Source organism: Ornithodoros turicata, chromosome 1 (genome assembly GCF_037126465.1).
Source record: "Ornithodoros turicata isolate Travis chromosome 1, ASM3712646v1, whole genome shotgun sequence".
In the NCBI taxonomy this organism is placed as follows: Eukaryota; Metazoa; Arthropoda; class Arachnida; order Ixodida; family Argasidae; genus Ornithodoros; species Ornithodoros turicata.
The window spans coordinates 147367371-147391155 of record NC_088201.1 but is presented as its reverse complement, the minus strand read 5'-3'; the positions used below and the strand labels follow the sequence as shown (position 1 = coordinate 147391155).

The 23785-nt window shown below is 47.2% G+C and overlaps 1 protein-coding gene across 2 annotated transcripts in view; it reads left to right on the top strand.

Annotated features, from left to right (window-relative positions):
- The window catches only part of LOC135370698 (kappaPI-actitoxin-Avd3d-like), a 36504-nt gene extending 13421 nt beyond the window's left edge, over nt 1-23083 (top strand). For both annotated transcript variants that reach the window (XR_010415433.1, XM_064604499.1), the window contains 4 exons: nt 8769-8942; nt 20694-20729; nt 21772-21826; nt 22930-23083. Coding sequence is in view for 1 of the 2 variants with exons in the window: in XM_064604499.1 (XP_064460569.1) it covers nt 8769-8942; nt 20694-20729; nt 21772-21824 (263 nt within the window). In the remaining variant the exon portion in view is untranslated. The remainder of the gene's footprint in view (nt 1-8768; nt 8943-20693; nt 20730-21771; nt 21827-22929) is intronic.
- The last annotated feature ends 702 nt before the right edge of the window (nt 23084-23785 follow it).

The following is a 23785-nucleotide window of genomic DNA, read 5'->3' as shown; positions in this document are numbered from 1 at the left end:
GTTTGCTAGTCACGCTAGACGTTTCCTCTCTATATACTAACATCCCCCACGAGGATGGCATTGCTGCAGCTGAAAGGGCATTTTCAAAATATTCTGATACCTCATACGATCCTTGTGTCCTATGCACATTTCTCAATCTTATTCTGAAAAATAACAACTTCGAATTTGACGGTAAGCACTACCTGCAAGTTCATGGCACGGCTATGGGTACAAAAATGGCACCTAACTATGCAAATATATTTATGGGAGCTCTAGAGGAAGAATTTCTGTCTAAGCGCCTGAAGAAGCCCACGCTTTACAAACGGTTCCTCGACGACATCTTCATGGTGTGGCCACACTCAGAAGATGACCTAATCACATTTATCAGCGACTTTAACAAAGCACATCCGGCCATCAAGTTCACTCATTCTTATTCCCCTTTAACTGTTAACTTTCTCGATGTCCAAGTAAAGTTAACCAACGGGGCCTTGTCCACAGACCTGTTCCGTAAACCTACGGACTCTCAACAGTATCTAGCATTTAACAGTTGTCACCCGCGTCATACTAAACTTGCCATCCCTTACAGCCAAGCACTTCGATACAGGCGAATCTGTTCCAGTGACGATGACTTGGACAGAAATCTAGCTCAACTTAGGGAAACATTCATCGGTCGTCAATTTCCACCTAGCTTAGTTGACGACGCTCTAAACAAAGCCCGCAAAGCAGATCGCAAATCCCTGTTCGAAAACCACAAACGCGTGTTAGATAATGGTTCCGTAAACCTCATCTTAACATTTAGCAGCAATATTCCAAGCGTTAACAATATACTAAACCGTCATCATAGTATCCTTCTCCAATCAGAGCGCATGGAACAAATTTTCCCTCAGCCACCGCGGGTAACCTACAGGCGCGCGCGCAACCTGCACGATAATCTAGTTAGCTCTAAAGTTAGCAAAGCAGCGCATCCAGGAAACGGTTGTCACCCGTGCGATGGTCGAAGGTGTCAAATATGCAAATTAATGCAAAGCACCCAAGTACTTAAAAGTACTAATTCCAATTTTTCCGTCAAAATTAATGGTGACTTCGACTGTAATTCACCTAACGTCATTTATGTCATTCAGTGCGGCATGTGCCAAGCACAATACGTAGGTCAGACTAAAACATCATTTCGGATCAGGTTCAACAACCACCGATCTGACGTTACCAAAAAGCCAAACCTCCCGGTCTCTCGCCATTTCAAACAGCCAGGTCATTCACTAAATAACGTGTCACTTTTTATTCTCCAGTCAAATTTTAGCTCAGATCGGTGCAGCGAACAACGCGAATCTTATCTCATTTACAAATTCCAATCAACCATTAACGAAGATCTGGGAGCACTTTCAACGGTAAGAAATTTGGCCGCCTAGATGAGCTACACATTCCTCCTTTTCGTTTCCCTTCTGTTTTTCTTTCTTTCTTTCTTTTTTTTTTCAGCAAAGTCTGAAGCAGCGCTCACCCTGCCCGGAATTTTCCCCAAAGCGGACAGTGACCTACGGCGAATGACATCACCACCCGGACTTGACCTTCTGGAATATTCCCGAATCTGACTCACTGACAAACGCCTGTGGCGTGCCCGTACCGATTATGACGTCATGTAGCAAACCTATTTAAGAAATGTGTAGTCAGCTACGCATCTTTTGTCCTGACGAAGACAGTGCCACTGTCGAAACGTCGACCCCTTGCCCATTTTTCTTTTTAACGTCTCCCCATGTAATAAACTAGTGTTTTTAACTTCCCTAAAATCTGTTTCCGCGTCTTTTTTTGAACTTCTGTAAAACTTCGTGGCCGTTTGATAATCCTTTTACCTCACCCTATATATATATATAATGCAGGAAAAAAAGCCATTAAAGAAACAAATAAATGATACTAGACGTGTTTGAAATTCAAACTTACAGATTAACATGGCTTCTATGGCTGCACGCAGAGAAACAGATACTCATGGAACGATGCGGCAGCACCAGAGGACACGTGTTTGCGGCTCCTCGGCCCTGGGTAGCTGCGCATCGTTCCGAATTGGCAAACCAGGGGTCACTCAGCGAGCGATATATACCTGGGAGGGTGACTGAGAACTCCTCAATGCCACAGTGCAAGCCAGTGAATTGTAATGCAGGAAAAAAAAGCCATTAAAGAAACAAATAAATAGTACTAGACGTGTTTGAAATTCAAACTTATAGATTAACATGGCTTCTATGGCTGCACGCAGAGAAACAGATACTCATGGAACGATGCGGCAGCACCAGAGGACACGTGTTTCGCCGTGTTTGCGGCTCCTCGGCCCTGGGTAGCTGCGCATCGTTCCGAATTGGCAAACCACGGGTCACTCAGCGAGCGACATACACCTGGGAGGGTGACTGAGCACTCCTCAATGCCACAGTGCAAGCCAGTGAATTGTAATGCAGGGAAAAAAAGCCATTAAAGAAACAAATAAATGATACTAGACGTGTTTGAAATTCACACTTACAGATTAACATGGCTTCTATGGCTACACGCAGAGAAACAGATACTCATGGAACGATGCGGCAGCACCAGAGGACACGTGTTTCGCCGTGTTTGCGGCTCCTCGGCCCTGGGTAGCTGCGCATCGTTCCGAATTGGCAAACCAGGGGTCACTCAGCGAGCGATATACACCTGGGAGGGTGACTGAGCACTCCTCAATGCCACAGAGCAAGCCAGTGAATTGTAATGCAGGGAAAAAAAGCCATTAAAGAAACAAATAAATGATACTAGACGTGTTTGAAATTCACACTTACAGATTAACATGGCTTCTATGGCTACACGCAGAGAAACAGATACTCATGGAACGATGCGGCAGCACCAGAGGACACGTGTTTCGCCGTGTTTGCGGCTCCTCGGCCCTGGGTAGCTGCGCATCGTTCCGAATTGGCAAACCAGGGGTCACTCAGCGAGCGATATATACCTGGGAGGGTGACTGAGAACTCCTCAATGCCACAGTGCAAGCCAGTGAATTGTAATGCAGGAAAAAAAAGCCATTAAAGAAACAAATAAATAGTACTAGACGTGTTTGAAATTCAAACTTATAGATTAACATGGCTTCTATGGCTGCACGCAGAGAAACAGATACTCATGGAACGATGCGGCAGCACCAGAGGACACGTGTTTCGCCGTGTTTGCGGCTCCTCGGCCCTGGGTAGCTGCGCATCGTTCCGAATTGGCAAACCAGGGGTCACTCAGCGAGCGACATACACCTGGGAGGGTGACTGAGCACTCCTCAATGCCACAGTGCAAGCCAGTGAATTGTAATGCAGGGAAAAAAAGCCATTAAAGAAACAAATAAATGATACTAGACGTGTTTGAAATTCACACTTACAGATTAACATGGCTTCTATGGCTACACGCAGAGAAACAGATACTCATGGAACGATGCGGCAGCACCAGAGGACACGTGTTTCGCCGTGTTTGCGGCTCCTCGGCCCTGGGTAGCTGCGCATCGTTCCGAATTGGCAAACCAGGGGTCACTCAGCGAGCGATATACACCTGGGAGGGTGACTGAGCACTCCTCAATGCCACAGAGCAAGCCAGTGAATTGTAATGCAGGGAAAAAAAGCCATTAAAGAAACAAATAAATGATACTAGACGTGTTTGAAATTCACACTTACAGATTAACATGGCTTCTATGGCTACACGCAGAGAAACAGATACTCATGGAACGATGCGGCAGCACCAGAGGACACGTGTTTCGCCGTGTTTGCGGCTCCTCGGCCCTGGGTAGCTGCGCATCGTTCCGAATTGGCAAACCAGGGGTCACCCAGCGAGCGATATACACCTGGGAGGGTGACTGAGCACTCCTCAATGCCACAGTGCAAGCCAGTGAATTGTAATGCAGGAAAAAAAGCCATTAAAGAAACAAATAAATGATACTAGACGTGTTTGAAATTCAAACTTACAGATTAACATGGCTTCTATGGCTCCACGCAGACAAACAGATACTCATGGAACGATGCGGCAGCACCAGAGGACACGTGTTTCGCCGTGTTTGCGGCTCCTCGGCCCTGGGTAGCTGCGCATCGTTCCGAATTGGCAAACCAGGGGTCACTCAGCGAGCGATATACACCTGGGAGGGTGACTGAGCACTCCTCAATGCCACAGTGCAAGCCATTGAATTATAATGAAAAAAAAAGCCATTAAAGAAACAAGTAAATGACACTAGTCGTGTTGGAAATTCAAACTTACAGATTAACATGGCTTCTATGGCTGCACGCAGAGAAACAGATACTCATGGAACGATGCGGCAGCACCAGAGGACACGTGTTTCGCCGTGTTTGCGGCTCCTCGGCCCTGGGTAGCTGCGCATCGTTCCGAATTGGCAAACCAGGGGTCACCCAGCGAGCGATATACACCTGGGAGGGTGACTGAGCACTCCTCAATGCCACAGTGCAAGCCAGTGAATTGTAATGCAGGGAAAAAAAGCCATTAAAGAAACAAATAAATGATACTAGACGTGTTTGAAATTCAAACTTACAGATTAACATGGCTTCTATGGCTGCACGCAGAGAAACTGGCTTGCACTGTGGCATTGAGGAGTGCTCAGTCACCCTCCCAGGTGTATATCGCTCGCTGAGTGACCCCTGGTTTGCCAATTCGGAACGATGCGCAGCTACCCAGGGCCGAGGAGCCGCAAACACGGCGAAACACGTGTCCTCTGGTGCTGCCGCATCGTTCCATGAGTATCTATATATATATATATATATATATATATACGATATACGTACGTAAGATATATATATCTTTACAATTTGATCGTACCTCAGACAGCACAGCCGGTGACAGGATTCGAACCCGTGTCGCCTTCCAGTCTCGGCGTGAAAAGCGATCATCCTAACCACTATGCCACGGGAGCTGGTGCCGTGTTCGCGGCTCGTCACATCTGGATAGCTGCACATCGTTCGGAATTGGCAAACCAGGGATCACTCAGCGAGCGATATACACCTGGGAGGGCGACTGAGCTGGGAGGGTGACTGACTGTTTCTCTACGTGCAGCCATAGAAGCCATATTAATCTGTAATTTTGAATTTCAAACACGTCTTATGTCATTTACTTGTTTCTTTAATGGCTTTTTCCCCTCATTATGATTCACTGGCGTGCACTGTGGCATTGAGGAGTGGTCAGCCACCCTCCCATGTGTATATCGCTCGCTGAGCGACCCTTGGTTTGCCAATTCCGGAGGATGCGCAGCTACCCAGGGCTGACGAGCCGCAAACACGGCGAAACACATGTCCTCTGATGCTGTCGCATCGTTCCATGAATATCTGTTTCTCGGAGTGCAGCCATAGAAGTCATATTGATCTGTAATTTTGAATTTCAAACACGTCTAGTGTCATTTACTTGTCTGTTTAATGGCTTTTTTCCCTCATTATAATTCACTGGCTTGCCCTGTGGCACTGAGAAGTGTTCAGTCACTCTCCCAGGTGTATATCGCTCGCTGAGCGACCCCTGGTTTGCCAATTCCGAACGATGCGCAGCAACCCAGAGCTGACGAGCTGCAAACACGGCAAAAACACGTGTCCTCTGGTGCTGTCGCATCGTTCCATGAGTATCTGTTTCTCTGCGTGCAGCCATAGAAGCCATATTAATCTGTAATTTTTAATTTCCAACACGAGTAGTGTCATTTACTTGTTTCTTTAATGGCTTTTTTTTTCATTATAATTCAATGGCTTGCACTGTGGCATTGAGGAGTGCTCAGTCACCCTCCCAGGTGTATATCGCTCGCTGAGCGACCCCTGGTTTGCCAATTCCGAACGATGCGCAGCTACCCAGAGCTGACGAGCCGCAAACACGGCGAAACAAGTGTCCTCTGGTGCTGTCGCATCGTTCCCTGAGTATCTGTTTCTCTGCGTGCAGCCATACAAGCCATATTAATCTGTAATTTTGAATTTCAAACACGTCGTCTCATTTACTTGTTTCTTTAATGGCTTTTTCCCCTCATTATAATTCACTGGCTTGCACTGTGGCATTGAGGAGTGCACAGTCACCCTCCCAGGTGTATGTCGCTCGCTGAGTGGCCGCTGGTTTGCCAATCCCGAACGATTCGCAGCTACCCAGGGCTGACGAGCCGCAAACACGGCGAAACACGTGTCCTCTGGTGCTGTCGCATCGTTCCATGAGTATCTGTTTCTCTGCGTGCAGCCATAGAAGCCATATTAATCTGTAATTTTGAATTTCAAACACGACTAGTGTCATTTACTTGTTTCTTTAATGGTGTTTCCCCCTCATTATATATATATATATATATATATATATATTTGATAGTTCATCCGCGGTTATGCACACGGGGTGTAAGAGGAACGTGTGGAAACGTTACGCGTTTTTGAGCGTCTTGCTGTATCGCCTTGCGCGCCAACAGTTGCAATGGGCTGTAATAGCTTAATATATGCCGGAGTTGCTTTGCAAGGCTCTCGGGTTGTGCCATGTTCCTGCAGCTTCAGTTTCAGCCTGGGAAGGACTGTTGAATACACTGCAAATGTCGGAAATAAGAAGGAAGCACGACGCGCATAAGTTACACTGAGAAGGGGAACCATGCAATTTATATAGCGTGTAAGCAGGTGAACACTGGGTGTTCGGGTGTTCTAACTGGAAAAACAACGTCGAAGAGGGGACCGAAGTAGGTGCGTAACGTAGGGGCGTAGTTCCATGGTTGGCGAGTTCATGTCAGAGTGTAAGCGAAGTCAGGGGAATAAAATCGGTGCTGGATGCGTATGCGAGGGACTTCAATGGTAATTACTTTTCAGTTTGATCTTTTTTTTATATACCGCAGTGTACAGATGGTTTGGTATGAAACACAGCACGTCCAGTGTTGTGCAATGCAACTGAGGCTGCCTATTTAACCGAAGCTTGAAGCTGAAACTGGGGTTGAGCCATGTAAGGTCTCGGCATGACTTCTAGCTTTAGCTTTACAGATGATGGAATATGATTTTAAAGGTAGTTTTTCGCAACTCCCCAATATTCAGGGTGCTTCACCTAACGTGTTAAAAACCTGGATCGAAAAGTACTGGATCAACGGCATATATCTTCGGCCAAATTTTGCCGCAACTCACGACCACAACATCATTTTTGTGCCGCGAGAAATTGAGTTTTGTGTATTGAGTACGGAAATGTGCACAGTCAACGTATCGTTTTTGTTTCATTTTTTGCCACAAACGAAAGCGCATGTCCCATTTACCCCATGTTATTACGAAATATATTCGCTACTGCAAAGGTAATAGGCGGGGAAAAAAACGAAAACCGTCGCTCCCAGAGACAAATTGTCCACCCCAATCAGTTCTCCGTCGGGTTAATGCAAGAAGCGGCGGATGTAGGAGACGGACCTACCCCGACAGTTTCCTTTTCCGTGCCACTGCAGATAATGACAAAGGCTATTCGCCAGTTATAAGAAACAACAGTGTGAAAGAAAGAGGAAGAAGAGGGACGCCTTATTTTTCTGCTGCCGCTTCGTTCATTAACTTGACGGATGACTGACGGCGGTCGATCATCTTCGCGTCTCGGAACGACTTATTACGCAATTTGTTTCCAGCTATGAGCATATAGTATTAGGGGCGAATTCGACATGTGTTTCTTCTTTTCGGCACGAAAAAGTGACGTTTACACTGCGTACTTCGTGTGCAATTCAGAGAATTCGTCAAAATATACGCGAATCGTGACGAAAGTTCGCTGAGTCTAAATACGATTGGCCCTATAATTATCAGGCAAGTGGGTCATCCAGTAAAACACTCAAATAAATACATTAGGAGAAACCCTTTGTATGTGTCCATAGCGTCCAAAGGCTTTCTAAATAGCTGGATAGCTGGCCGCATGTCATATTCCAAAGATTATGTCCACAGGTGCAGTTAGGACTGTTGGAATGTATGTCCACACACTACAATAGAGAACACCATGACTCTGGAGGTGCCTGGAAGTGAGAGCTGAGCCCGACAAGAGCTCGTCCTCCCTCTAATGCACATATACCTGCTACACTTGAAAAGCGCCTAGCACGGCGTCATCTGCCTTCGAGAACTCTTATGAGCCTCCGGATGCTAATCGAGCAAGCGCGGGACTCCGTGGTTCCGGAAACGTCTAGTAACGTTGAGTATGTCCACATATTGTGCCGCATGTGGCTTTACCGTGAGGGGCTGTTGCGGGGGTTCGTGTAACATAGCCATCCCCAAAACTTCACATCATCTTTCATCATCTCCACCTCAGAGCTGCGTCACAGGAAGGGCGACCCCTCAATTCCAAGTAATGGGGGAGAGGACTCCTTTCAAGAACAACTTGGGAGCCGCACTTCGACTGTCCCAAGCAGTCCGGACTCAGCCATCGTCTCAGACAGTTCATTTCCGTTATAGCTTGTATCCATTGTAAATAGGAATGTAAATAAACGTGTATTGCCCTCATTATCCAATCACACATCATCTCACCCTTTCCACGCAGAACCATTGCCACGCAAGAGATACGTGTAGACAGAATGTCGTATATTAAACGACAAACAGTATTGTTAATCGTTAAATACACGACATTGTGTCTATAACAATCCGGTTCCAGTCATAAACTAGAATTATCCTTAATTTTTGAGCATTAGTGCAGTTCCTCATGTCCATTAAGGCATATAATTAATAGGAAAATTCCTACGCGCTGTTAATCAGTCGATCTTAGGAGTCGATCCGACGCTAAGTGCATCAATATATGCCTATTACTTTTTTAGTATCATCATCATCGTCATCATACCGTACTTGCAAGTTAGAGGGCATATTTCTACGCAGGTACCGGATATGACGTCTGTCGCTTGAGATACGACCCAGGACCCTGCAAAATGTACTTTCCCAGATATTATTACGATCTGGCTTCGAGAAGCTGCAGGCAGTTCATTTACAGTGGTTGTTCAGGAAACAGGAACAACTTCAGGACATTGCAGGAATGTTCGAATGCCTGTAGAGGTAAGTGTGAACGGGCAGTGCGCAAAAGTGCATCTATACCAGTGGTTCTCGACTTCTGTTATTCGAGGGGAGCCGTGGTAGTACCAACACGGCTTGAAGGAACCTACTACTGAAGTAACTCTGTAGAAGTGAGTCAGTCTAATGAAAAGTCGTACACAGAGCTGTTCCGATGGGGCGCAGGGGGCGAGAGGGACAGCCGCCACGGGCGTAAACTCGCCTCGTGATGACTCTGGTTGTACATGTAACAAATTATATATTTTCTATAGGAAAATATGCAATTTATCAACTGTTGTTGTAATTCTTGTTTCAACGCGAGAGGTCGCTTAACTTTGCCGTATTACTGAGCTGTTTCACATTACTTCCCCTGAAACAGTGCATGGCCGGTTACTGCTGCTGCATGTAAAGCCCAAGTACATGTACGCACGAGAGTAACTCCGGATATTTTTTTATTTTTTTCAATTGCAGCGGATCACTTTTCATGTGATCGCCATTGTTTCGGAATACAAGAGAGAAAAACATCAACAGGCCCGCGTGGTGCGTAGATGTGGAGTTGGACCACGACCTACCGTTATAACTCTAGGAAAACTGTCGTGCTCGTTTGGTATTAGTAAGTAGTGCTGAGTCGTGGGTTGGATTGCCGGTTTAGCCAACCGATGATGATAATAGCTGCTTGCTTTACCAATTACAACAATCCTCAGCCGCGGCACCCTGTTCCAGCGGTCTCGACGCCATTTCCGATGACAACCATGAGATGTGGAGCACAGTCGGAAAGCAAGACTTCCGTACGGACCAAACTGTCGCTGTCCCATCCCAAAGTCAAAGCTCTAAGCACAATGTTCGTCAAGGAGTTCCACAAGGAAGCATCCCAAGTTCGACACTGTTTAATGTGGTGATGGCGGGCCTAAAATCAATAATTCCTCGTGCAGCGGCGTCCTCTGTTTATGCAGATGTCGTTGCACCTTGGACAGTAGAAAAATCCTGACCTGCCATTCAGCATCGCCGGCAACTGGATTTAAATAATATCCACATCCTCTTACGCAACTTGGGATAGACCTTTCGCACGAAAGGTGCGTAGAGCTCCCATTCACGCGCAAGGCTATGAGAAATTTCCCTCTGTGGGTCGGTCTCAAAAATCTTGAGCATGTAGGTTTCCACCGCTTCCTCAGCGGGGTCATGGACTCCGATTTCGCTGTACTCGCCACATTATGCACTTCAAAGCCAAAGTACAGCGATGGCTCTCTGCTATTCAACACCTTTCAAGATTCAACAGAATGTGATCCGTGATGCTGTGATTTGAGCTCCCTTGTTGCAGTTCAGACAGCCTTGGTGTGGGCGAATTTACTTTACAGCCTCCCGGTCGTCCGCAGGATTTCCACAGCATCGTAAACTACTCTTCGGAGCCTGTTTGTTCGTAGCCTTCGTCACTGCCTTGGAGTTCCAAGAATGGCTTAAACAAGGCAGGTTCTCGTTGAAGTGGGAGAACTCCCGATTGAGGTTCCCCGTGAAAGGGGCTCGGCACTTCCTCCGTTTGCTGTGTGCGCACAATCACCCTCACCCGTTCAAGAGGAAAATTCGATAACGCTGAGAAAGTGACTGTTATTGAGTAACGCAGATGACACGCACGAGCCATAGCTGAGGGCGTAACACCACCAGTTAATTTTTAAGGGTGTACCCCACTAGTTCGCAGCGCTCGTGGCGCATTCGCCCTCATCCACGATAAGATCACGCTATCTCACCTACGGAACGACAGAACCGCCAGCGCTGTTTACCAGTCGCTTTGAGAAGGAATACCAAAGCGTCTCTTGCAGCTGTTCCTAATCTTCCGTTGCCCCCGTGCGTGAACCAGGCGTATGAACACGAAATTGTCGGCCGGATAGCTGATCCAAAGAGCGCATTGGTGTACTGGTGCAAGAAATACAAAAACCGAAACCGATTAATTACTCGGAAAAATCACTAAGTGTCGACGCGGTTTTTTTCTTGCAATATTTTTCGCTGAATGTCCCGATGCGTAAAACAGAGGTTCCGTGCGAAGCAAAATTTAAAGGTTAGGATGTTTATTTAATTAGTGAGCGTATGCAAATGAGCCGCTAACTACTCAGTTCATGGCAGATGTCCAATTACCTTTAGCAAAAAGAAATTTCTACCTCGGCGCCGGCTGTTCGCGAATTATTCAGCCGGGGGCCTTCGTGAAACAACCGGTATAGTTGATTTTACCCCGGGAGAATTGACTGGGTTCACCGACTCCGAATGTGCGCTCCAAGGTCTTGAGAATACAGACATACAAGGTTCGTCCACACCCTTACTGACAGATGTGTAAATGGCTTGCCAGTATGTGTACAAAGCAGGACACGGGCGGGCTGACTCTCGATTGGGTTCTAGCTCATTGTGGTGTCGTGGGGGAATGAGCAGGCTGACAGCGCCGCAGAAGCAGTTCTCTCGCATTAGGAGACGAACGTTGCTGAGAGGAGACTGTCGTTCCATCCTACGACGTCTTGTTGCACCCCTGGCTTCCCGTGAGTTGACAACTGACATTCTCCCCCACGTATGCTTGATCCTAGACTCGTTTTTCGGACGCCACAAAACACTTCCCGTCATGACGCTGCATTAATTCCTCCGATGCGACTCGATATGACTTTCACAGCTCCGTTGCCTTACCGCTTGCGACAAGTTCACTCTCCTAGATGCCGCTACTGTGGTAACTTAGAAGATGTCGAGCGCATCCTTCCCGTATTGCCCGCACCACCAACCTTTCGGATCCACACTTTTAGTGTCTCTAAAGTAGCTAGACTCTCGCTCTCTCACTATGTCAAACTTGCTTGGATTATGGCCAAGTCCTGGCCACCAGCGCTCTGCCACTTTTAAAGTTATTAGACACCGCGCTCTTCAGTGCGAGGCTACTCAGTATTCCGTTTTACCACACTACCGCCAGCAATGGCTCGAGTATCGCCACAGGCGATGAAACTCCCAACTCATATTTATTCCAATGACGTTGTTGTTGTTTGTTTTTCACTGGCGGAAGGTAGGTCGGCAGCGTTACGTTCGCGGAAGCTGAGGACAATGTCAATTAACCCCTGGGTTCCGCGGAGCTCCGGCTGAGATCGCCTGGTCCAGGTGGTGATGGATACATAAATTTTTCTTAATCAGTGAAGCACCGCATATAAATAATTCGCCACATTCGAGTTCTTACGCACCGCAGTGGTCGTCTTTCTATACTCTATTGGTGCGTATTCACCGATGACCATTCGAACGCGAACTCTTAGAACAATTACAGTAGCGCCGCCTAGACAGCCTTATCGAAAGTTTTGGGTCAAGTGTGGGCTACAACAATTTACAAACTTACATTTGTCGCAGTTCTACGTAGAATTCTTTCGCGCATCACCGATTTTCAGTTATTGCGGGCACACAGCTTTATTAGATGATGGTGAGCGAGTTTCATCGCCAGGGGGATACCTTACATATCTGCGGGTGGTGATGTGGTAAATGGGATGGGTGTATCTCGCTTGAAATCGTTAAAAATAATCATTCAAAAATAAACGCGTAAATATCCACTGTTAAAAATATATCTCCCAGAATATACGCTTAAAAATCAACGCATCAAAATAATCGCCGGAATATCTCCGTTTAAATAAAAACGCTAAGGAATCCACGGTTAAAAATATATCGTTAAAAATAAATCGTTTCAGAATCCCCCCAAATCCACCCTACAGTTGCTAGAATCATGTGGTATGGCCCAAGTCAAGGTGAACTGCAAGCATGCGGCTTAAACTAACCTCACAGGACCAAACTAGCCTAAACTACCCCAAACTAACCTAACATAACCTGATCTAACCCGGCGCAAATTGCAATCAGTCCGCCTCCGTGCTAGATGGTGAGGGGATTTTGAAACAGTTTATTTTTCATGGTGGATTATTAAACAGTGATCTCTAAGCGGGGATAGTAATCGGTTCATTTTAGGAGATATATTTTTAACCGTGTATTTTTTAAGCGAATTATTCTTGAATGTTTTATTCTTAAGCGTTTATTCTAAATGGTGGATTTCGGGGACCCCCCAATGGAATATAGTCGCCTCACAGTCAGGACCCAAATCGTACGGTGCAAAAAGGTGAGAGTGGCTTTGAGGGCAGAGCGTTGGTGGGCTGGACTCGGCCATGAACCAAGTAATTTTGTGAAAGGGAGGAGGCGAGAGTCCTGCTGACTGAACTGTGGTTCGGCAAGGTTGGTAGTCTGGGAAATGAAGAACGTGCTCTAGATCAGCCAGATCACCGCAGTGACGGTATCTGGGAGAGTCAACCTGTCTCAAGCGCAGTAAAGCCATTGAGATGTGAAAGCCACATTGAGTCGCATCGGATAAATTAATGCAGCCTTTTTTACGAGAGGTGTGTCGTGGCATCTGGAAATCTAGGTTGAATCAACTCTTCTAAGCATAGATGGGGGATAATGCCATTTGTCCGTTGGCGGGAAGGCAGGGGTGCGACTATGTGTCGAAGAATGGAATGTCAGTCTCCTCTGAGCAGTACAATACTGGTACGTCTCCTATATGAAAGAGCTGCTTCTGCGGCGCTCTCAGCCTTTTCATTCCCCACAACTACACAATGGGCTGGAACCCACTGGAAAACCAGCATATGCACTGCTTCGTGCACTAGCTGGTAAGCCATTAACACATCCATCACTAGGGGCGAAGACGGCGCGCCGAAACGTATTGTTTTTTTAGAAATGTTTTCGCCGCCCGGGGCGTGAGCATCGATATGCCTTATGAAGGTATGGAATAAAATCGGCACCGATTTCTTTCTGGTGGCATAAAAACAACAGCAACAACTTTATTTCAGGATGAAGGGTGGGGAGTTTCATCGCCGGGGGCGATACTCTACCCCATTGCTGGAGGTGAAGCGGGGAATGAAGTAAGGGGTCCCGTTACAATGAGGATCTAAGACCTGTGGCGTCCAAAAGGGCGAAGAGAGCCTCGAGTGCAGAGCGTTGGTGAGCTGGATGCGGCCAGGTGCCAAGCAATTTTGTGAGGGAGAGGGGGCGGGAGTCTAGCTCGTTGAGGGAGGCGGAGAGTACGGAGCGGGAAGGGTGGTAGTGTCGGCAATGGAGATGAATGTTCTCGAGATCTTCAACAGCTCCGCAATTACTGCAGTGGGGAGAGTTAACTTTTCTCAAGCGGTAGCGCCAGTGTGCTGTGAAGGCCACGTCGAGGCGCATTCGATGAACTAATGCGGCGTCTTGACGAGATATATGTACTGCCATGCGGAAAGCGAGCGCTGGGTCAACTCTGCTCAGCATACCGAGGGGTAGTATGTCAACGGTCCGTTGGTGGGTAGCCAGGGGAGTCACAAGGCTTCGAAGTATGGACCGCCGATCGTCTCTCAGCTCTTCGGCGGTGCTGTCCGCCAGTTCATTGCCTTCGACACCGCACTGGGCTGGAACCCATTGGAGAGCGAGCCTATGTCCTGCTTCGTAGACAAGTTTGTAAACCGTTAACACATCCATAACAAACGGTGCGGAGGAGACTTGTATGCCAGAATTTTCAATTTCTTGCAGCACAGATGCTGAGTCAGTAAAGCCCACCCAATCCCGGGGGGGGGGGGGGGGAGAGAACGATGTGCTCGAAAAAAGAAAGTATGACGTAGAGTTCCGCAGCTGTGGATGATGTACAATGCCAAAGGCGACGTCCCTGAACTACGCCTTCATCGGGGATGACAAAGGAAGACGCGGACTTGCCATTTCGAGATGCGCCATCGGTGTAAGCGGCGGTAGAGGTGGAAAACTTCGAGTCTACGAGAGCATAAAAATAGGCTCGAAGGACTTGAGGGGGAACCTGAGCTCTGCGGACCTGGAAGTCAGGAAGACGTGCGAAGGTGGGTGGCACAGGCATAGATCAGGGGGCGTTCGGCGGTATGAGTCCTAGGTATGAAGCCGGTTAGAGCGTGGCGTGCCCTCTGCGCCACGCGATGGAAATCACTTTCTGGACGGTATCGAAATATCCGGAGGAGTGGGTGACGGGGAACGTGCGCACGCAAACGTAGGAAGTGCCGAGCCGTTTCCCGCTCACGGAGGACCTCCAGCGGGAGTTCTCCAGCTTCAGCTAGGACTTGCCGTGTTTCAGCCATTCTTGGAACGCCAAGGCAGCGACGAATTCTTCGGGCAAACAGGGTCCGAAGGGTATTTAACGATGTTGTAGAAACCCTATGCAAGACTGGAAGGCTGTAAAGCAGAGTCGCCCTCATCAAAGCCGCGCGAACGGCTAAGAGGGAGCGTTGATCACAGCCCCAGCCGAAGCCAGAAAGATGTTGAATGGCAGGAAGCCATCGCTGCAGTTTGGTTTCAAGGTGCTTGATGTGCGAACCTAGCGCAGGTGGGAGTCCAGGGCCACACCAGGAAGCGATGGGAACGCACAGGCTCGAGGTTCCGTGCACCAACCCAATGAGGCAAATTACTCATAGCCTTGTGGGTGAAAGGGAGCTCAACGCAGTTTTTGGGCGAAAGGTCAATTTCAAGTGGCGTAAGGTAGAGATGAAAGTTGTTTAAGGCTTGTTGTAAACGGCGCTGAAGGGCTGGTTGTGACTTGCCTACTGTCTAAAGGGCAACATCATCGGCATACACGGAGAATGCTACCTTGCGTGGAACTATCGGTTTTAGTCCTGCCATTACCACATTAAAAGGGTAGGACTGTGAATGCTTGCTTGGGGTACGCCTTGATGAACAGGGTGCTTGGGGCTTTGGCCGTGGGATATGCGGTCAGCGACAGTTCAGTCCGTAAGGAAATCGTGAAGCCAGCTGAAAAGTCGACCAGAGACTCGAAAAGACCGCAACCCGTGGAGCATACAGATGTGCGAGAAAGTATCATAGGCGCGCTTAATGTCCAGGAAGACTCATACAACGATCCGCCGATGAGCACGAGCATGTTGGACTGTATAGACCAGATCGAGAACGGGATCCATAGAACTTCGGTGGCGGCGAAATCGAGCTACTTCCTGAGGGAACGCACTTTGTTTGTCGAGCCACCAGTCGAGGCGATGCAAAACCATTCTCTCCATCAGTTTTCCCATGCAACTTGTCAGGCTCACGGGGCGAAAGGAGGATAGGGCATTTGCGGGTTTGCCTGGTTTCAGGATTGGAACAACAAAAGCCGCTTTCCAAGTAGATGGTACGGATTCCTGTCGCCAAGACATAGGATGGATAGACATATACAGGATACATAGGACATATATGGGCACATAGGACATATAAACATGAAGGAGGGCTTGGAGTGACGACTCGTCAAGGTTTCGCAGTGCGGCGTCAGTGATTTTATCTGGTCGTGGGGACGATCGCACATTCACAAGTTTCAACGCAGTCTTCAGCTCAATTAGAGTAAAGTCGCGGTCCATAACCTCCGGTGGACGGGGCAAGTCTTGGTGGATTTCTGTCTGCAGGCTCTGGACGAAACTGTTGTGTACTGCAGACGTTGAGGCAGCCGGTGGTGTTGTTAGGACGACGGAGAAATCTGTCGCTAGCGTGGTTTCGTCTACACCCTTAACGATAGCCAATGCGGCGAGACGATTCTTATGTGGGGGCGCATCCTTCAGAGCTCGAATTGTCCTCCGGATCTTTGTGGCGGGGTGAAATGGTGAAAGGTGTTGACAAAACTTACGCCAACGCTTCCGGTCCTCTTTCTTAAGTTCTCGTGTTACTTTAGCTTTCATCCGGCGCTACGCCACAATACCAGGAAGTTGCCCAGTTCGGCGAGCCGTTCTCCCGGCTCGGCGACGTAATGCTCTGAGGTGGTTAATTACTGGAGAATGACCGACGTGACCTGTGACCCGTTTAGACATGACTACAGCGTCCTGCATGGCGGAACGAATGCCTTGTGAGAGGGCCTCTGAGGACATGCCGGTGTGCACAGAAGTTCGGAGGCCAGCACGAAAGAGTGCCCAGTTCGTGAAAGGGATGGATCAGTCCTATAGTGGGTGACAGAGGCAGTCTTTCGTGCGCAATATAGATGGGGAAGTGGTCACTACCTCGGGTGTCGGCATCGGTAGCGCACGACATGTAGCGAATTATGCCTGCTGAGCACCAGGAAAGATCCAGGACATCGAGTGACGTTGGTGCTCACATATAAGTTGGCTGACGGTTGTCTAGGAGGAACGTGTGAGCAGTCTCCATGCCCTCCCCCGTCCGTGCGTTCTACGGCTTCCCCAGGCCGCATTATGAGCATTGAAGTCACCCACTACAAGAGCTGAGGATTCCAGTGAACTGTATAAGCGGTGGAGGTCAGTCCACAGAACCTGTACCGCGGGACGTAGAAAGATACTGAGAACGGTTAACATCATGTGCCCAACGCAGATCTTACAGGAGACATAATCATAAGATCGATGTCAAACTGACCCTATGGGAGGAGCAACGAGGTCATTACGAATGTATAACGCTGTTCTGCTCTCAGAGGATTGATGAGATCGATAGATCGTATAACCAGTAACGCGATGTGCTGCACCCATGCCATGTTCTTATACAGCTATGAAAGGAAACTGGTACTGGTAAAGATGATATTTAAAATCTGGGAGCTTGTTACGTAGGCTGTGAGGCCTTTCATAGAGGCGAGGCACTGCATCGTGATGGCCTTGCTATACAGTTCCGCCATGCGGAGAGAACAATAATGCCTCCAATGCCAAAAGCGCTTGAACCTCGGGTAGTCGCGACGCACCAGGAAAGGCAGAGACAATTGCCTTGACTACCGTACAGCTGAGAAGAGTGTCAGAAAGGTGGTCAGGCTTCGGTGGTTGGTGGTGCTATCTGTCGTCTCATGACTGATGGATCCGTTACACCGGTGTAAGTGTGCGTGTAATCTTCCTTGAGAGACCCGGGTGTGTCGGGTTGCTGGTGCTAATGGTCTTCGTCGCGGTGGCGTTCTGCAACCTCCGTTCGCCTTGTGAAGGCCGGGGTGGGAGTGTAGGAAACTCGTGGTCATCCGTACGAGGCGTGACGGTGGCATTGGAGCCCCTGGGAGCGTCTTCGACGGGGAGCGTCTGACATAAAGAGAAGGATGCACGATGGCAGGATTTATAGTTGGCAAAATTTGGCTCTCTCTTATTGTTGCAGTCAGATCGGCGGTGAGGCCCAGCGCATACGCCACACCTAGTAGCACCTCTGCAGTTTCGAGCAAGATTGCCAAAGCATTGACAGTTATAGCACTGCATGGGGCCTTCTATGTATTCTTGAACAATGAAGGTCTGAAACCCGAGGGCAATTCAGTGTGGAAGAGGGATTGTGGGTTGAAAAGTTAGGATGACGCTGGGTAACGGGGTGAACACATCTCCGCCATCTTCTGCCATGGAGTGCCGAAGCTGTCGCATGGCCGACATAACCCCTGCGTGTTTCAGCTAGAGAACGAGATCGTCATTGGAGTATTCCTTAGGTACCGCATAAATCTTGCCCATATTTCTGAGGTACTGTAGGGGATACAGGGATTCCAGCTAAACACTGAGCTGACAAAAGATTGCGGGCAGCGGGATTGCGGGCTTCAGACTGGACGGAGCCGAGGAGAGATCCATCTCGGTTGAAACGGTGGTGTATAACCTGTTGTTGGGCTAGGAGGCGTATTTCGCTGGCGACTACATTAGGGTTGACCTTCCAGAAGGAGTAGTCACTAGTTGCTGGTCGAAACAGTATTGGAATACCGCCGGCTCGATTCTTCCTGTAGGTGACAGTGGTGAACGGGTCGTGAAGAGAAGTGGCAAGGTTGCCAACGTTCATCTCATCTGTCTGCTGAAGAGCAGCCGGTACCGAAGTGTCCATGGTGTTATCGGGAACATTCACGGTCTGTGGATTGTCAGCATCACCAGAGGAAGGGCTCTCCACCCGTTGTCGTTTGGCAGGGCTGACGGGGACCTGTTGACCTCTGGGAAGTGCCATACAGACGTCGGTATGGTGGCGTAAAAAAGACACCTTAACTATGCAACGTTCGGAGCTGATCTTTTCAAAATGACGACGGTAATGCTCGACACGTAGCAGTAACGTGGCAGTAAGACTAAATACCAGTGACTGTATCAACTTCGGTCGCACCTTTTCTTACAATTTTTTGACGAGGTTACTGGGGCACCCTGTCGAGTTCTTTTGTTTTTTTTTCGTTCGCATACGATACGCAAAAGATAGTGACGTCTGCTTTGAAAATTTTAATTCTTAATTTTATTTGGTCATACGTTAAAGACCCAAAGGGTACTACATAACGGAGGAGGGAACGGCATCACAGGTGCGCAAGTAAAGAACAGGAGCAAGCAGAACGTGACATGAATTGTAATGGTCAACACACAAAGATTATAAGAATATTAACTTGGTAACAGTAATAAAAGATAACACTTGTGCTCTCGTTCTCTGTGGTACACTGAGGAAATTCGTCATACAAGATACATAAGGGCAACTAGCCATCAACAAATCGGCTTACTGCAGCTTTAAAATCCTGAGGGTCACGGAGATCAACAATGGACTGGGGAAGATCATTCCAGGCCTTGGCTGCCCGAGGGCAAAATGAGTAGAGAAAGAAATCGTGGTTGCAGTGAGTCATCCCTACCTTGTAGAAATGATCCAGCCTGGGAGAAATAAGTGATGCTCTCAACAGCAGCTCAGAGTGTAACATTTGGTTATGAAAAATCTTATGAAATAGGCACAGACTGGAAACCATTCGACGCCTGCTGAAATTAATGACAGAAAGCTGAGTTTTCATGCTGGATATACTATTCAGGGAACTGAACTCCTTATAAATGAAGCGGACAGCTCGATTCTGTTCTGCTTCGAGAGCATGCGCATATGTGACTTGGTATGGATCCCATATTGGAGAGGCGTACTCAAGCTTAGGCCTTATAAGAGTGGTATAAGCAAGTTTTTTTACTGACAGTGGGTCACCGGTCACAAGAGATTGTTCCAAAATTAAGACCAAGTATTTAGCTGATATGTACTTGGTATTTTTCAAGAGTTTTGAGTTTATGCCATCCATGCCACATGACGAAGATAGTTTACAGTTATCGATAAGTTTTACAATGCCATTGTAATAGCTATTAAATGCAGACATTCGTGGGAAGTCGTAGATAGGCGCAAGTGGCATACATGACATATCTTCGGTAGTGAACACCGATACGAAGTAATCATTTAAGATACCTGCACATTTGTCGCTATGCACTACCGACTTGGAAGAGTCAAGCAAATGTATTTCAGAGCTAACATTTGGGTTAATCACCCTCCAGAAGCGTTTGGGGTTGCGTTGCAGCAATGAGGGTAAGCTTTGCTGGTAAAACCTAGTAAATTCTCTGTTTATGGTTGCGACACCATGCACCCGTAGCAGACAGCGCGTAGAGCACATCGTGAAGTCTGCATAGCAAGCGACTTCGTGATGTGCGCCTTCGACGACGTCCTCCGAAGTACGCGGACGAGACTTCGGATGGTGACATTTCTGGTGTACATTATGTTGAGGCGCACTTCATATGATTCAAGTGTGGCAAGAATGAAAAAAAGAGCCACTCAGATAATGTAGCAACGGTGGTGGGGCCCGACATGTGCTTGTAACTTTTGCCTCGTCCACACTGAATATTGCGAGTCCTCTTTCTTCGGCATTCGAACTCGTGCATCGTACATGGCTATTTCAATTTCTGTTCATGTAAAATGTATGTGTGCAGGCACCGGTAGAGGTCCAGGTACAGACGGTAGAGCCTGACATGGTGCCTTTACTAGAATGGAAGCAGCCAGTAGCGAGATACATGTATTTCTTAATTCTATATGCAGGTGTCACCGCAAGGTCTCTTTCGGATTCTGAACCTGGTAAGCGCTTCAGCGAGTAATCAATAATCTGCAGTTACTTATTTCAATGGATTATAGAACATGACTTTGGCGTAATTTTGTACTTTATCATGAGCTTGAATGTCGTTCAAAATTCACACATACACGTTGTTCTTTAATCAGCGCATACATTTAAAATAACTTTAATAAAAAGAATGAGAGCAGCACAGCTGCCCGTTTTGCAAGACGACTATTCGACCATGCGGACATTCAGACGGGGCGAGTATGCGTCTAAGGTATGACTTACTACGTAGAATTCGTTCATTTACTTTTTACTTACTAGTTTGTGGCACGTACGTTGATGCGCTTATCGGCAAACTTTGCTGTGCAAATGATTCGAAACCGAAACCAACCTCATTAGGAGCTCAAGAAAGACGTGGCCTTCGACTGAGGCGGCTTAGCTGTTTATTCCACGAGTAGATTATAGCCTACCCCAATCATCCCAGTCGCTTCAAAGCACGTGCTCCTCCACGTACAGGTGAAATGGGCGTTGTTGTACTAATTTGCATACCAAAATTTCGTGATGGATATATACAGGTATTTGTTTGTCTCAGGATTTAAAAATGCCATGACTTTGGACGCCTATTTTGTAACTGAATGGGGTACATCCAGCATCCACGTTTCGGGCACCGTTTGGGGCAAACAAACAAATAAAATACATGGGAGATTCACTTTGAAAATTTGAGAGTTCACTTAAGGAAATTCAATGTCTTGCAAATTCAGATTCACGAACGTGCTGGCCCGTGAAACTCCCCCGAAATGAATATCGGCGACACCATAATGTTCAGAAAAGTAGATTTTTTATGACTGTTTTTGGACGCGTAAGGCGAAACACTTTGTAGAAAAAAATGGGTGGGATATAGCTTTCTTTTGTGCTACGTTAGAAGAATATGTTGGCCAATATTCGAGAAATCGTACCAATAGGAAAATTGCACACCTTGCCTTGACCCAAAAACAAATCCTTGATTATGCTGATGGATAATAATTGATAATAATGAATGACTCTTCGTCATTATCCCTGTAGTTCAACGTGAACACCGGAGCATGAAGACACAGAGGCCTCGCCGTTCAGCTTGAGAGTAAGTAATCGAGTAGAATAGCCAGCACAAGGCAGCATGCGAATCAGAGAGAGACAGCAAAATTACCAGCGAGGACACTAAAATTTAAGAAAGAATGAGGTCTTTCGACAATTCTGAGGTCTTGTAGGGATTTAACCTGCACCGGATTCTACATGGAGCCTGTTGGTACGACGTGGCAAAATTAAAAGCGCCAAAAACAGGCGAAGACACGGACACACAGGTAGCGCACAGATATCAGATAGTGTACACAGATATCTGTGTGGGGGAATATGTTTAATGCAAAGTGTATCCGTATCTTCGCCTGTTGTTAGCGCTTTTAATTTCGCTAGATAGGACGTTCTAACAGATTAAGATTTTTTTTGTCACACATATCAGAGGCTGAAGGTGATGAAACGGCGAATAATATTCGATTTCTAATGGGATTCGATAACCAACTAGATAATGCTTTTTTACTTGGGTGACACGAACTATGTCTCGCTACCTCAACGTGGTACTACAGAGACCAGCTTCATCATTGCAGTGTTTGACTATGAGGTATCGTCTTTACACATGTTGTGTCACTTCAGTATAATAGTGCCTGCTTTAGAGGAAATGTGCCCTTGCTTGCTTTGTAGGAGTTTCGAATGGTCAGCCATGAAAACGGCTTGCTACTCCCGTTGTCCCGTTGCCCATAGATCGTACTTCGTAAACGGGGTTGTCACTGACAACGGCAGTTCGTTGCGCTGTCTCTTGGATAGCTCAGAGTATTCCCATTGAACAAATTACAGTACAACTGGTGTCGCACACAACTACCATCCTGCTGGTCAGACATTATAGGAGGGTCATGGCATTGGAACAAGGACTAATAGGAGACGAACGCTACACGGTGGTATTCACTCCATGACACCCTCAAATTTCACCTTAGGGAGAATTTCCCACACGTTGCTTCCTCACAAAGGGATGCGACATCACTACGGATTATGACATGACGTATTGCATGAATGGGTCAATGTGAGAAGGAATTCAATCCTTCACATGCGGGGAGATGCTGATGTCAGACAAAATTGTTATTTGTCGCTGTAGTAGGTATATTTACTATAAGTGACTTCTCTTAATGTTTCCAGACGTTGCGGAAGTAACCTGGAGCCAGGACGACATACACTGAGGTGCCTGACGTCTCCTGCATCGATTAATGTATTAAGAACATAGCCCAGCTTGCTCTGCCGTACAACGGTAAAGTAGTAGGACATAATATCAAATAAAACGTTTAATCCAGCACTTTTGATCGTTTCTCCCCATACTGCTAACGTACTACTTAACTCAGAATATCCGGCTTACTTACAGCCCTTTGCCGTCGTTATCGTCGTTCTCCTCGTCTCCGCCTTCGCCCCCGTCTGGTAGCACATTCCCTCTGAAGTATTCTAGAAGGAAGCTGTCGGCCGAGACAGTGCTAAAATGTACCGCGCGTGAGATCTAGAACAGAAGTACCCAGGCAGCACATGGTGGGATAATAAATATATATGTGATGTCTAATCTTAGACATCTGGGATAACTATTGAATGTCTAAGGCTAGACCTAATGTCAATTAGCTGTGCACTAACATAGCAGTAGACGTGCTAATGTAACGCTACTAGCCGTCTAAACTTAGACATTGAATGTCTACGACCGTAGACGTTATTTACACTTCTTTTAGACATGATTCCTAAAATTAGTCATGGCTCTTAGGCATGCATTAGCACTGAGGTATATACTTTTTTTTTCGTAGTAGGAAGTCGTAGGAAGATTTCGGAAGTAGGTCTAGAATTAGTCCTGTGTTATGCTTCATTTGCGCTACCCTTACCCGTTGTTTAAACGTTTTGTCTATACCCCCCCCCCCGTGCATATTAATATTAAAAAAATGATTTTTTTTTGTGTGCGTATATCGCTTTGCAAATTCCAACCAAATATCTTCTGAGTGAAGGCAATGCATAATACATTCGT